Source organism: Apis mellifera, linkage group LG5, assembly GCF_003254395.2.
Source record: "Apis mellifera strain DH4 linkage group LG5, Amel_HAv3.1, whole genome shotgun sequence".
In the NCBI taxonomy this organism is placed as follows: domain Eukaryota; kingdom Metazoa; phylum Arthropoda; class Insecta; order Hymenoptera; family Apidae; genus Apis; species Apis mellifera.
Window position 1 is genome coordinate 9,393,485 of NC_037642.1, and position 15,103 is coordinate 9,408,587.

The 15,103-nt window shown below is 27.5% G+C and overlaps 3 protein-coding genes across 7 annotated transcripts in view; 1 reads left to right on the forward strand and 2 right to left on the reverse strand.

The window, feature by feature from the left end:
• Positions 1-604: 604 nt before the first annotated feature.
• On the reverse strand, positions 605-5,468 carry LOC100577237 (ankyrin repeat and ELMO domain-containing protein D). Of its 2 annotated transcripts, none has more exons than XM_003251081.4 (4): positions 3,606-5,468; positions 2,164-2,511; positions 1,723-1,957; positions 605-1,646 (listed from the first exon to the last, which is right to left on the reverse strand). In XM_003251081.4, exons 1-4 carry the CDS (start codon positions 3,682-3,684, stop codon positions 734-736), a joined length of 1,575 nt encoding a protein of 524 aa, XP_003251129.1. In that variant the 5' UTR covers positions 3,685-5,468; the 3' UTR covers positions 605-733. The 2 variants fall into 2 exon arrangements, with proteins under 2 accessions (XP_003251129.1, XP_026296634.1); XM_026440849.1 differs by having other exon boundaries at positions 2,164-2,559; positions 3,606-3,740.
• A 312-nt stretch (positions 5,469-5,780) lies between these two features.
• Positions 5,781-7,167, reverse strand: LOC725796 (lysophospholipase-like protein 1). Its single transcript, XM_006567896.3, has 5 exons — positions 7,134-7,167; positions 6,778-7,028; positions 6,518-6,642; positions 6,160-6,420; positions 5,781-6,048 (listed from the first exon to the last, which is right to left on the reverse strand). Exons 2-5 carry the CDS (start codon positions 6,854-6,856, stop codon positions 5,824-5,826), a joined length of 690 nt encoding a protein of 229 aa, XP_006567959.1. The 5' UTR covers positions 6,857-7,028; positions 7,134-7,167; the 3' UTR covers positions 5,781-5,823.
• Positions 7,168-7,266: 99 nt separating this feature from the next.
• LOC725834 (septin-7) overlaps positions 7,267-15,103 on the forward strand; it is a 31,322-nt gene continuing 23,485 nt past the window's right edge. The window contains exons 1-2 of one of the 4 annotated variants that reach the window (XM_006567894.3): positions 7,267-7,613; positions 12,860-12,861. In XM_006567894.3, the coding sequence (XP_006567957.1) occupies positions 7,601-7,613; positions 12,860-12,861 (15 nt within the window). In that variant the 5' untranslated portion in view covers positions 7,267-7,600. Of the gene's footprint in view, positions 7,614-11,226; positions 11,596-12,859; positions 12,862-13,905; positions 14,135-15,103 lie in introns of those variants that run through there. The other 3 variants (XM_006567893.3, XM_026440851.1, XM_006567892.3) reach the window with 3 other exon arrangements.

The following is a 15,103-nucleotide window of genomic DNA, read 5'->3' on the forward strand; positions in this document are numbered from 1 at the left end:
TTATTTTGCAATTATTGTTTCGTGATACGTACAAATATAAATTATAAGTCTTTGTAATATTATTTATCTATGTCTGTATGTCAAAAATTTTCAAGTGCATTACGTTTCATATTAAAATAATATAAAGCAAATGTATAATATAAATAGTCTATAGAATAGATACTAATAATACATACTAATAATAAAAAATATTTGAATTCATTTACAATTATTTCCTTAACACTTATTGAATCTAGTGCGTAGATTAACCTTTGGACGGACTGAACTAACTTTGTTCTATTGTTATTTTTTCTATTGTGTCACAATTAATTATTAAAATGATTGTATTTTTTTTTTTGCATATAAAATTATTTTTAAAATTTTAACGATAATTCTCAGATCAATTAAATTATTTATACAAAACTTTTATAGGCTTTTAAATATTATTATGAAATCTATTATAATACATGTTAAAAATCAATAATTTGAAGAATCTTAAACTTTATTTAATTAAATTTAAATAGTATTAATTTCATTTATAGATTTTTATATTAAATTTTAGTAAATATTGTATTAAGTTTATAATTTAAGAAATAAAATAATTAGTTCTTATAAAAACAAAATGTTTTGTTGATAAAATATACTTCCATTTTTATTGTGAATTTTTTACAAGATATAATTGTCGATATATCATTTGGTCAGAGAGCTTTCTATTGTATTTTTAATGTACATTTTCTATATTATATATTATGCGTTACACTCGACTTTCACGGATATCTGCCAATGCTCCAAAATTTCTAGGTTCTTCATCGGAATAAGCGGATTCATTTTCCAATCTATGCGATCTAGCTTCATCAGTACTTTGATTTCTAATGTAACATGTTATTGAATTAGATTCCATGTTATGATTAGTTTCATTCATCTGCTCGTTTTCGGAATGCATATTTCTTAAAGTAGATTGATTTTCTTGATTTACTTGTATTGCTGGCCTATCGTTTTCATTAGTATTGTTATACCAATTTTGCGGAGTATGGCTATTATTATAATCCTCGGAATGAGGTAATCGAACAAAAACTATGCCAGTCTCTTGATTATCTCTTTGTGAATTCTCTATGTTATTTCTACTTTCTTGACTAATTCTTGATATACTTCGAACTAGATTTCTCGTGTTCATTAACTCATTTGCCGATGTTATATTACTTGATACTTCATCAATATTATTTGAAAGTATTCTTTCGTTGTTTCGTTGAATATTATTATCAGATGTGCAATAATTTCCATTATTCGATAACATATCGTTTTGTTGTTCACTCTCATTTCCATTCATATTATAAAACGAGGTTTCATCTTGGTAAGTTCTAAGAGCTTCAAAATTTGTATTACTAAATACTCGTGGTACCATCTCCTGGCTTAATCGATATAATTCTAATTCGTTATCTATATAATAACTATCAAGTGGATTGCTAATGATTGATGGATTTCTCGAGACATTCCTTCGTGGAAAGCTTTGACTCGAAAAATTCGTTACTGTCGCGTAAGGATATGCTATCGTATTCATTGGATTACTAAGTATATGTGGACAACCATCTAAGCTTTGCATCTCAATTTCCTCTTTACTATCGTGACAATAACTATGCATATTTATGTCATGAGGAAGATTAGCAAATCTAATAATGGAATTAATTTATTAAAATTTATCAGGGAAAAAAGTTTATTACAATTATCTTAAATAATAAAATTTACCTATGTAATAAAATATCAGAATACGATGGCGGCATATCTGATTCTTCTTTTCCATAAATACTTTCATAAGTTGGTGGTGGAAAACACCCAACAGATCCTAAACTGTCTTTACTCGGCGTTTCTGCGTCCATTTCAAGTATGCTACCTTGACTATTTTGCAATTGATGACGATTTATACTTCTTGGATTTCTTTGAGCTCGTAATACACTGTCACCTAATTCCACTAAATCTAAACCTGTTTCATCAAAAGCAATAGAACTGATCAATCAATAGAATTGATTTTCTCTTTTAAATTTAATTATTGACATTATTTTATATTTGTGTAGTTCTGAAAATTTTTAGAATCGCAAATTTTCTTTTTAATCAAACGAAATTTTTTTCTAAGAAGAAAAAATGAAAATAAAATTTAATATGTTAATCTTATTATTATTATAATCTTACCAGTTGGATCTGTTTGGAACTGTGTAAAGATTGTACCATCCACAACGAGCATTCTACCGTGTGGTAATAAAATGATCGTTGGTGTTGCTACCATCGTTTGATCGTTGTTGCTAAATCGTGAATCTGGTTCAGGATCCTCGAGTCGACAACAACAGTGTCGTCTGCATAAGGATCTACAGAACGGAGCACCCCAACAGCAATAAGCGAATATAAAACAAAGCACAGCAAGCATAACCAGAAGAGCGGCCACCCCTTGGCCTTGTTGAGCGGCTGCGAGGGTTGGACCACCGGCGACGCCGACACCGACACCGACACCGAATCCTAACCCTCCGCTGCTGCTCATTTCGCCTGCAAACATTATTCTTCCCTTTAATCTTCAATCGCATCATAGGTGATCTATAATAATTTAAATTTATTTCAACAATTAAGTTACTTCGTTATATGATATTTCATAGATTTTCTCATTCTCCTCATTTCTTTTTTACATTTTACACAATAAAAATTATCAATGGAATTTATCATGTAAAAGTATCACGTAGTATCACGTTTGATTAATTCGCATTTTATTTCGGGAAACATTTTAACGAAAAAATTGGACATTATTCATCAAATATCTTCTGTTTTATACGAGAAATATATTTCAATCCGCAATGCGGAATAAATAGTAATGTATGTATTTCTGGCAATATTCCAATATTAATATAAGCAAAATCTTATCATTATTTTTTGATATTCCAACATTATTTAGAAATGAATTGTTTACAATATTCTATATTTCTTATGATTGTTATAATATTATTTTTATATTAATTCATCAGTTACTTGAAATCTTTTTCTTTGTTAATAATACAAAAAATATGTTATATTTTAATTGATACACGTATTGATATACGTATATCAATACGTCACGAAGATTGATAAGAAAATCATGCTTTATTGTAATTTATTCATGAATTATGACACGTGCGAAAACTAATTTCGAATGTTGGAACACTCTCTCTTATGCTAACAGAATAAATTTCGTTATCTGCCGGAAAATAAAGCAAGGTGAAAGTGAGAAGAATGTAGTAATCATAACATATCATTGTCAGTAGGTTATTTTAATATTTTCAGATTCATAAATTAGAAAATCGAAATAGAATTTAATAATAAAAAATTGAAAATTAATTATAACGAGAATAATAATTATCCAAAACTATTTTTAAATTGACAAAAATATACTAACAATATTCTTTTAAATATTTAATTTTAATTATTTAATAATATATTTATTTATTTAATTTGCAATTTTATATTTCCTCTCTTATCATAAATTTAAAACTTCTTTTTCCTTAAATTATATAATATAAATTGTGACTGTTTAGATAACAATAAAAAATTAATCAAACAATTACATATAATTATGCATCAGATATTTAAAAAGAATAAATATAAAAATTTACCTTGGATGGTAGTATTGTACAGCCAAGTCGTCCCCGTGGTGGTCACAGACTCCGCAATTTTGCGCGATCCGTACACCATGAAAATAATTTTCTTAAATTTCACAAAAAAATATCCGCTTCTTCTTTTCAACGACGTTTAAACACAAAATGATTGTATTGACAATCGTTACACATAACGCATCGCATCACGCGATTCAAAGTTCCTATTTAAACTAATAACGATCCAGAAAGAAACATACACAGATTAATTATACGTAAACGATCTTTAATTGTTATCGATGTGATAGAATGATTATTCTGTAAATACAATTTCATTTCTGTATTCTGTTTTTTAATAAATTGTATCACAGAAATATTTTTAGTTACAAAATTTATCGCGGATTTATTATATGGCCGAAATTAATTTAAATTGACCGAGTTTCTCATTGTGTTAATGACATTGAAGGAAACGATGATGATATTATGTCGTGATCTTAATGATCCTCGCGACAAACTCGCAGAAGGATCTCTTCACGAAGGCATCGAGCGTGAAGTCGAACAACGTACACTGTCATCGTGTAGATACTCTTGACCCATTTTAATATCTCCCCACTTAACATCAACCTGCTGCTTTTCGCCTTCGATGTCTTTATTTCTCAATTGAGGACATCTACTGGTTCAATACATTTCGTTTCTTTGTTGTGTTTCCTCTTCACATTAGAAATAAATTCGAAGATTTGAGTTTTACCGCTTGATCAATTTTTCGTATCGATGGAATATTAATTTTGATATATTTTCATCTTCATCATGTACTTTGGTTAACGCCATTTCTTTTTTATTTTTTTATATCTCCATAATTTTCGTTTCTTCGTTTTATAATCAGGTAACAGAATTGAATTTCATCGATCGAAAATTCAAATTTCGCGGAAAATCTGCTGATCGATGTCATCAGACGCAGTGCGGTTTTTAAATAATAGAGTGATAAATTTGTGACTTTGCATTTGGACATTCAAAAAAAATAATATTTAGATATTCGTTGTTCGAATTTTATAGTGCATTTAATGATAAACATTTTTTTTTAGTTAACATTTTTAATTATTGATGAATATTATTTAAGTATATACTTACTTATAACATTTCATAGTTACAACAAATTTTTATTCGTTTTTTAATAAAATTATTATTTATTTTATATTTAAATATTCATTTATTCAATTCTTAAATCGAATTGTTGACATCCCTTTCATTTTGTAAGCTTGACGTCATTGACTGCAGATGAAGGCGCGCCATATTATTTACTGTCAGTGTATTGTGTATTCGTACAATGAGTTTTTAAAATATTTTTTTTTTCTGCATTATTTAATTTCAATATAATATTTAAAAATATCACTATCATATTTTTCAATCGACTTTATTAATTAAATCGAATCCTATTCTTTAAGGTTGAAGTTATCAGTTACAAATTATATCGCTCATTTAAAAATGAAATTAATATTTTAATATCGTATATATTTTAATATCGTGTATATATTATTATCGCACTCAAAAATAAAATTGTATATACATAATACATAATAAATCGAGAAATCAATTTCACACTTATCACTTTTTTTGTAATATTTTTATACCACGATTTATAATTATTGATTTATACGAAAGAACACAGTAATAATTTTAATTTTTTTTTTAAATTTCATTGAAAGAACAATAATTACAAAAAAGAATTTTATTCATTCGTTGTATATGGGTTATATCTATGAGGCCAATGTGTCGAATGCGTTACTACCCTCGAACTTCTCTGTAACTTGTGGGGCGCAGCACCTTCTCACGGCCCCTCGAGACACTGACTTACGATTCGTCGATGTTCTACTCGGTGGCGCTTATTTGTCTACCTACTTTCCATAAATAGAATTAAAATTAATCTTTATTATTTTTTTAATACTATAAATATTTTTTTTATATGTTTTAAATTTTAAATATAAAAAAGATTTCTAATGGTCTTTATATATTTTATTAAGTAATGCAATAAATTTTACTTTAAAAATAAGTTTTTAAATGTAATAATTAAGTAATTTAATAATAAAGTACATTATTCTAAATAAATAATAGTACATTGTTTTAATTTATTTATACTTTATTTATTTAACAAAAATATTTATAACAATATAACAATATTTTACAATGATATATTTATATATTTAAATAAGTTAAATAAGAGTTAATAGTTAAATAAGAGAAATTATTTCTCCGGTAAAATATTTAAAAGCCATTTTTTGAAAAATTGTATCTGATTGTCACCTAATTCATGATCAACATTATCTAATGGTATAAACTGAGCAATAACTCCAAGTTTTATTAAATTATTATAAGATTCTCTTCCCCATTGTATTGGAATAAGCGTATCTTCTATACCATGGAATTGTAAAAGAGGTGGTGTACGTATATTTGGATTTTTTTGTAAATTCTATATATTTATAATAAGAAAAAATATACCAAATATGTTAATTTTGAAAAAAATTATATGAAAATTTATTATTTGTATAAGATTTGTATAAGATACATGTAAGATACATACCTCATATATTAATGAATTTTTATTAAGAAAACTAGACATAACACAACAACCAGCTAAAGATAATTTATATTTATATGATAAATATAATGATAGAGCTCCTCCCATTGAAAAACCACCAACAACAATTCTATCGGAAGAAATTCCATTAGAAATTTCTTTATCAATAAATTCTGTAACAGTGGTACAAATTGAATTTATTGATTCATTATCTTCTGATGCATCAATAGATATGCCTTTACGATCAAACCATACATGGCTAGGCTAAAAGCATTCATTTTTATATCAATTATCAATTTTTTTTTTATATTGTATTTTATACTATATATATACTTTGATCAATTTGTTATCAATTTATTACCATTCCATTATTAGGTGTATAAGGTAATAAAGGTGCAGTAGGATAAATAATTTTTATATGTGGAAATTTTAATTCTTCTCTATTTAAAATATCAATCCATTCTTTAAAATTATTTCCAGCAGATCCTAAAATAAAAATGTGAAAAATAACTTTTAACTTGGGTCTATTATGTAAAAATTGATAATATAAAAATTATTTATAATATATATTTATATTATTTAATGATATTACAACATATACATGAACATAAATATAAATACCTGAACCATGAAATAAGAATAGACTAGCACTATGCCTTTTAGTAGCACTTACAATGTCAATCTTTGGTAGTCTAGTCATATTACATTTATATATTGTGACATTAAAATAATGAATAATTATAATCTGTTTAATGATTTTTTATAAATAGTGATAATCAGTTTCTATTTATCAATATTATTTGTTTTTTTATGCAATACAAGATGTCCAACATCTCAATTCTACTAAGTTAATGTACCTAAATATTCCTATTCTGTGAAGGTAGTTTTCATTCGTGTTTTAATGGCGCAATTGATAAATTTATAAAATGTATTTGATTAATTTATATATAAAATAAAAACAGAGATTATATACTTACATTTTTATTAAAAATATTTATTTCAATTTGCAATGTAATATAAAGTTAATGTCGTCCCTTCAAATCTAATTATTAATAATATGTCAATAAATTAAAATATATATAATTATAATATTTAGATATTAAATATTTCATAGTACATTTGAAACAAATACGAACTATTTCGAATGAAAATCTTTATTCAATTGTTTATAAAAAAATCATTGCTCGGTTAATCATGGTCGAACTGTCGACATAACCACATTTCTGCGCACGCATATCTCGATTTTCATTCGACTCTCTTCGAGATCATTTGAAATCGCATGCCAGACAGCGGTCCGGCTGGGTTAAGGCACGAGTGCTTGGTTGTGTTGATAGGGTATTAGTGTCGCGTTGATGGATACGTCGGTGGTGTTCTGCTAAAATTTTTCTCACGCTGTTCGATCAGTAGAGTTATGTTTAATGAATCGTAACGTCCTGGCGGAACGATGCAGAGAAGTGGTGAGTAGTCAGAAGTTTTCTTCAACATATATGAAACATAGAAATTCGATGGCTCGCAAAGACAACCATTTTGAGGGCGCCAAATTTTTGCGTCAATACACAGCGCCGTAACTGCCCGGTCAATACAGCAGCCGACCTAACCTACCAACTATTCGGTGAAATAGTTCAACCGCTTTAATTTAACCATATAAATTATATTTTTATTATATTTTTTCATTTTCGTGTGAGTCATACACTCTTGAAATTCAAATTCTTTTCATTCATGTTATTCTAATATATTATTCACTGAATTCTTATCTTTTTGAATGTCATAATTTATACTATTCTTTTTTCTTATGAATTTTGTTGTTAACAAATTTTAAGAAAACATTATATGTAACATGTATATACTCGCCTTTTCCTATTATGTGTAAATATATCGTATGATAATAGATAATTTTTCCATTATTGTAAATATTAGATAAAAATATTATGCCACGGTTTTATTTTTCATTATAAGTATTATATTCAGTGTATAATACAAAAAAATAACTATATGCATATTAAAATACAAATTTAAATAACTATTTATTAAGATCAAAATATGTATATTCATTTTATTCTCGGATATAGAACTTAAAGATAAAATTTTGTTTCCGTTTTCGTTACACAACATCATGAAGTTTGCTGGTTATGCACTGTACTTTGATGTTATGTTTCATTTCACTTATCACCATCACTTACTCAACCGTACACAAGTGGTTTAAATAGCCCGGTGTAAATTGCCATCTCAAGTTAACCAGTAGAAATCAAAACAAATCTTTTCTGAGAGCTGAACTCTCTTCCTACACACTGTTTATCTTGATTACGTTTATTAACCATTGAAGATTTTATACGTGCTATAAAAATAATACAATTTCATTTTAGATTATATTTAATCACTTTAATTTACAAATAAAAAAACTTGAAAGTTAAAATTTTAATATTAAAAAAATATTAAGGAGAAAAAAATATAAATATTATTTGGAAAATAACATTCGTATATTACCCATAGTTCTATCAGTTACACTAATGTAGTATTCTCAACCAACTCGTTTTCTTTAGTCATGTAACTTTAAACTATTATTCTACACGACTTGGTGAAATCATATCTGTCATATACATATACCGATCTCGGTAGTAATGCAATAACATTGAGTACATCTTGTCTATCTATCTTTTTTGCTTTCTTCTTGAAAAGTATATTCATTTATACTTGTACTACTAGAAAAAAGAATGACAAAGAAAGTATTTCACATGGTTGTTTTTAACAATGTAATAATTTTGCACTTTTTTTTTTGATAATAATATAATTTTATCTCAATTATTAGGAATTATTGAGTAACAATAATGAAAGGCTAGAATAATAACCAATTAGTTATTGTTTATTTGAAATGTATTTTAAACTTACTTTATTATACGTTCATTTATCTGACCTCGAAATTTGAATGAATAGCTAACTGTATTTGAAGAGCTCAAACTTCTTATCGCCTCTTGCATCGTGTTAACTATTTTGGATTCAATATCGATAATTTATCGATAATGTCATTAAGATTTTATTTTATATATATATAATATTTATAATTATAATAATATAAAGAAGCACAGAGAAAAATATAAGAGAATTAAAATTATTTAAACAAATTTTAGTTTCCTAATCTTCATTATCATTATCAATATTTTACTATTACGATAAGTTACGATAAGTGCGATTTCGTTGTAGCATTGTTAAATACCGATAACATATCGATAAGTTATCGTTATTTATTCAATAATCACAATTTTATTTCCACATTCATAAATTTCAAATATGTAAAAAAAAAAAAAGGAAGAACTATTGAACTAAATTTTAATATTCAGATAAAATCGAAGCCACATAGCCAAACGTTCGAATATTTCAATATTCAAACAGTTAAAAGTACTTAGTTTAAATTGGATACAAAACGAGATTTATTTGTTTGAATACTCGTTTCGAATTTCGAGTACTCAAACAACTTTGCGTCATGTATTATTCACAACAAAAAGAAACGCCTCTTTCATTTAGAATTCTCCGTAAACTCTTGACATTTCTTCCGTATATATTATTTTGTCAGAAACAAAAATTATCATTATTCGTCAATAAAAATCTCAAACTCTCTTCTAATTACGATAAATCAATAATCTTTCAGCTTTATTTAAATCTTTTATATTACTACATTAGATACATTACATATATATATATATACATATTATTAATTTTTAGGTTATAAATTATAATAAAATATACGTATCTATATATTGTTAATTTTTAGGTTATAAATTATATTGAAAAGATTAAAACGAATCATAGGTAATTCTTTTTCTCATAAATTTAAATTTCAATATGTAACATTCTTATTGCAATCCTTAATTGGGAATAAAAGTACGTGCGATTAGCATCGGTGAAGAGGTATGATCGAACGAACATTATCTCGATCTTAGAATAGATCGCGATGCATCGTGCGTTTGTAATAGAAGTTCGACGGCTGATTGACGGAGTAACAGTTATGGTAGCATAAAACCGGTGCATCGGCCGGAACGTAAAATAGAAAGAAGGGAAGAAAGAAAAGAGGGAGGCAGAGACCGTAGGTTTAACATTATAATTGTCCCGCGCACAGAGAACGGTCGGCCACTTCTTCGCCGGCACGTGAAACACGCGGAGCCACCGATCTTGAACCGGCGTGCATCGTCAACATTTTAGTACACTTTCTGTATTCGAGGTGTAGACACGCGGAGCCTTCGGTTCATCCTCGTAAACCGGCATACATGATCGAATTATCTTGTGTTCTTTATTTATTTCTTAGAATTTCGTGCGATAATATATCTTTTCTTTTCGCGAATAACGAAATGGTTGCAGTGTGATTTAAACGAATCACAGGGACCAGTTTGATCTCAGGTGTTGTTGTTTCACAATTTCTTTCTTCCGTACCTGACATCGATGAGAAGCGAAACGTGTGTTTCACAAGGGAAAAATTTTTCTCCTTTCAATCCAACGATCAATTGTTATTAAGTGATCGAAGAGAGGATTCGATAAAGGGCAGTGGAAAGTGATCGATCATCGAGAAGGATTGTTCTCATCGAAATCATTTTATTAGAGGCAGCTATCTTTTTATCCGTGGAAAGGCCGTGGAATTTCCAGATATTTTTATTCCGCGCGAGTAGCCAGAAAACGCGACGTGAAATCGCGAGTCGGTGCTCCTCCTCTCTATAATCCAATTTCAAGTTTTGTGTTTCTTTTGTAGCGTAACGAAACCTTAGGAATCTCGCTTCTATCGCGGTTATCTCGTCAATATCCAATCCGTTGACACGGTAAAAAGTAACCGATATCGAAAGAAGGAGAGGCCATTGTGACCGACTTATTAATTCGATTAATTCGATCGATTACAATTTTTCCTTTTTTTCAGTATAGAGTATTATATTTTATTTACACTTTTGTGCAATGTGACAAATATCTCGTTACAATTTTTTTCACCATAAATTTGAATCGTAAACTCATCGATTGATCATCAAATATAGAGTATTCCAATACTTTTATATTGCAAGAATATTCGTTTTATACATAGCATATAAATACACAAGGAGAGTAATTCTTTAACAGTGAACGATTATCTTTTCGTTCATAGTGATATCGTGTTCGAAGAGTTGCAATAGTCGTTTGTTCGAAACATCAATTGAATCGATGTCTCGAGACGATCACGAGAAGAATTCTAATGATATTTAAGATCCGAGATTGGAATTTTCGCGGTTTTCTACTTTTTGCGATATCTATTTTCGGGTCGCGTTTACTCACGTCTCGAGCTGGCCCCGTGATTCTAACTCTTTCCAGTTGAAAGAAAAAGTTTGATAGCGGCGACAAAGTAAGAGAGAGAGAGAGAGAGAGAGAGAGTTGATGCCCCTATGATCAAAATGGAAACTTCCACTGTAGTGTTTATCCCACAAAATACACGTAAGCGAATCCTTTTGCGATTTTATTAATTAGCAATGAAATGATATTTAACAATTGAGTAATCATAATTGATCACGTATATATTTGAATAAAAGAAAGAAAAAAATATCTCTGAAGAGAAAAATTAAGGTTAATTCAATTCAGCAGAAGTGGTTCTATCGGATTGATAATTCAATTCGATAAATTAAAAATAAAGTGTTGCCAATTAAAACTCGAAATGCTTCGAAATTCTTATTAATCGAGGGACAATGCTAATTTATATCTCTTCTAACAAAGTTGACGGGCATAATTTGTGCGTGTTCCACTTGTATTGAACGAAACAGATTAATTTGCGGTGCATTATCGATGTTTCGATTAAATTGCTCGACCAAAACTACATTCGAGAGACGTACCTTTTAATTGGATCGTCGCGCGTACATTAACCGACTGAAACGAGAACGATATTTGAAATATCTTGAAGTTAGTTCAAGATATCTTGGGAGTTGAAAAAAATTGTTAATTGGAATGCAAAGAATTATTTGCATACATAAATAATCAATAATCAATATCTTTCTTTGATAAAAGTTTAAAAAAAGATATATTTTATATGAATGATATTATCTGCTTATTGATAATTATTTGCTTCAACATATATATATATATATATATATATATATATATATAAAATAGAACTGGAACGAGGTCATTCCTCTGCGATGTTCTAGCACTTAATATCCTGTTCAAGATAATTAGTGAATCGCCTAATAGATCGACCTAATTGCCCAATAATGTACCTAATACTTCGACAGTTTCAATTATATTAATTCCTTCATTGCATTCCACAATTGACAGTGGGAAGAATACAAATCAATAGCTAAGAAGGTAGCAACGGTATAATAATCGAATATAAATAATGAAATTTGGTATTTATCATGATGATTTTACAGGATTAATTTCTAAATTATTTAAAACAATTTTTTCCTAATTATTTAAAAAAAATATTATATTAAAACGATATATGTATATTTATAAGATCATAAAATACGTTCTCTACAGTAGACTAACATATTTTTTTCCCCCCCTTTGCATCACTATTCCTCTTCCTCCTTCCCGTTATCCTTTTATCGCACTTGTCTTTCCTCCCTCTTTCTCCGTTCTTCTGTTTCCGGTTTCACGCGGATGTTGGATGACCGCACGCGACGCGATAAATGCCGGCACGATGACGATGATCACTGTAACTACGACAACGTCACAACCGCCACGGATACTTCGGACACTACGGCAGCGGTAAGTTTCTGATAAGGCTAGTCACATTCCAATTGTCGGCCGACACGCGTTGTGGTAGCGTTGTGTCCCGTATTCGCAATATTAAGATCACGAACATGCGTTTCGTTCCTTCGTAACTTTTTTAGTTCATACTACTCTCAGAAACAACTTTTTTTTTTCATTTTTCTAATTGTGTCTCTCGTTGTGATATCTTTTTCCATTCGTAATTCAAAGACGAAATATTAAGAAAATTACTTAAAGTTTCTTTGTTCTCTCTGAATCTTAACACGATCGATACAGTTTGACGTTTTTAATTTTGTGAGAATTTTTTTCATAAGTTTGTACGCAAACGTATAATTTTTATTTTCATACACAATGATGAATAAGCGATATTCCTATCTGTACGATGCAAAATTCATCATAATGCAAAATTAAATTGTTCACAAGTTGAAAACTAAATTTTAACGAATATTTTTGCGGATCATTTCTATGTTTTATATTTTGATCTTGAAAATCGATCCTTTAAAGGTATCCCATAAATATATTATTCTGTATAGTGTTCTTTTTGTTCTTTCAAAGTATTTTATAAAAATTAAAAACAATTTTGTCAGAAATCATTGTCTTTGTGTTTTTTTTTAATAATATTTACATGATATTTATGAAATAAACATTTAAATATTTCGTCAGTGAATTATGTGATTGTGTTAAGAAATTTCTCAATAATTTTTATGACACATCTATTATAAGATTCGAGAAAACTCGTAACTGATTCATTTCACGTGAATGATTAAGATCATCAATTGTGAGTAATGTGATTTAGCGTAAGATATAATTGCGATAACGTTTAATAATCGATCTAAGTTTGCGCAAAGATAAGTTCGAGATAATCAATTTTAATAGTACTTTCAGTTTTTTATTAATATCAACAGAGAATTTATTAAACTAAGTAGAGAATTTATTTTTTAAATAATTAAATTAATCGTTCTAAGGTGAAAAATTTAAATTTATAACTTAATTCAATTGTATGTATTTAAATTTGTTTGTTGTGTATTGAAGTGTTGAAAATATTAGTTAAAGAATATATAAAAAAGTTGAAAGATGTTGAAGAATATGTAAAATCTGACGAATTTCAATCATCCATTGGATTCTAACGTGCAATTAATAAAGGAAACATAGACATTCGTTGTGATGCGATAAAATCGTTAAAATGCCAGTAACTGCATTGTCGAGACGTCGTCTCAATCCGGCAATTCTTGCCAGATACAATAATCAACGAGCCAATTCTTCTCAACAGGTAGTTACTTTCGTTTTATTTTCTTAATCTTATTTGTATGATTATAAATTTTTGTTGAAAAAAATTTTGATATGAAATATTGTTATCTTGATAAATTTTTATCCATATCAAGTAAGGTTGACTAGTGACTTTGTAGTAAATAAATGAAATGTTTTAATTTTTATTTCAATAATGTGAATATTGAAATAATAAATATAAAGGATTAAACCTTTGATAATAAATGATTACAAAAGTTTTATTATGTTTGATGGAAAAACATGATGATACATATCATATTGTCCAACTATCAATTTTTTTATAATATTAATGATTCTGTTAATGATTTTTTTATTAAGTTGTCACGCTTGGTATTCTAACGTGACACTAGAAAGTACATAGCAAAATACATACTTGGAGTATCATTGTGGCCTTAATTGGACTTCGAGCTAATAAAAGCATTGAACTATTGCTATGTATATATATCACTGTATTTCTGAATGCCACTTGTATTCACATATTATTTTTGATTTTTTCTATCTAAAATTTTTATTTCTAGAAAATAATGTTATAAAATAATATTATAGATAAAGTGTACTAGTTACTTTTAATTTATAATATAAAAATAATTATATGTATTTTTATCTTCGATATTATATAATAAAAAAATTTTAGATATTATATACTTAAATTATATATTTTTAAAAACATTATGAAATATATATGTATTTCAAATTAAATGAACAAACAAAAAAAGTTCATTGGATGTATAGCGCCACCGTATTCAAAAAATCTATATACTTATTATTACTATATTTATGTTTAGACTATATACATAATTTTCGTAATTATATTTTACATTCACAAAATAATTGGTAAAAAAAAAAAGTATGAAAATATATAATTTTTTTTATAAATTTTTCTTTATTCTCTTTATATATATTTTTATATATTTATATAAAAATATATATATATATTTTATTTCTATTATAT

Bases quoted from the DNA above. Each gene is read 5' to 3' on its own strand.
- LOC100577237 (XM_003251081.4), bottom strand. From the start codon at position 3,684: ATGGTGTACGGATCGCGCAAAATTGCGGAGTCTGTGACCACCACGGGG. The intron at 1,958-2,163 runs GTAAGATTATAA...TTGATGAAACAG, and splicing joins GTTCCAAACAGATCCAACTG to GTTTAGATTTAGTGGAATTA. The intron at 1,647-1,722 runs GTAAATTTTATT...TTCCATTATTAG, and splicing joins TCTGATATTTTATTACATAG to ATTTGCTAATCTTCCTCATG.
- LOC725796 (XM_006567896.3), bottom strand. From the start codon at position 6,856: ATGACTAGACTACCAAAGATTGACATTGTAAGTGCTACTAAAAGGCAT. The intron at 6,421-6,517 runs GTAATAAATTGA...GAATGCTTTTAG, and splicing joins ATACACCTAATAATGGAATG to CCTAGCCATGTATGGTTTGA. The intron at 6,049-6,159 runs GTATGTATCTTA...ATAAATATATAG, and splicing joins AAAATTCATTAATATATGAG to AATTTACAAAAAAATCCAAA.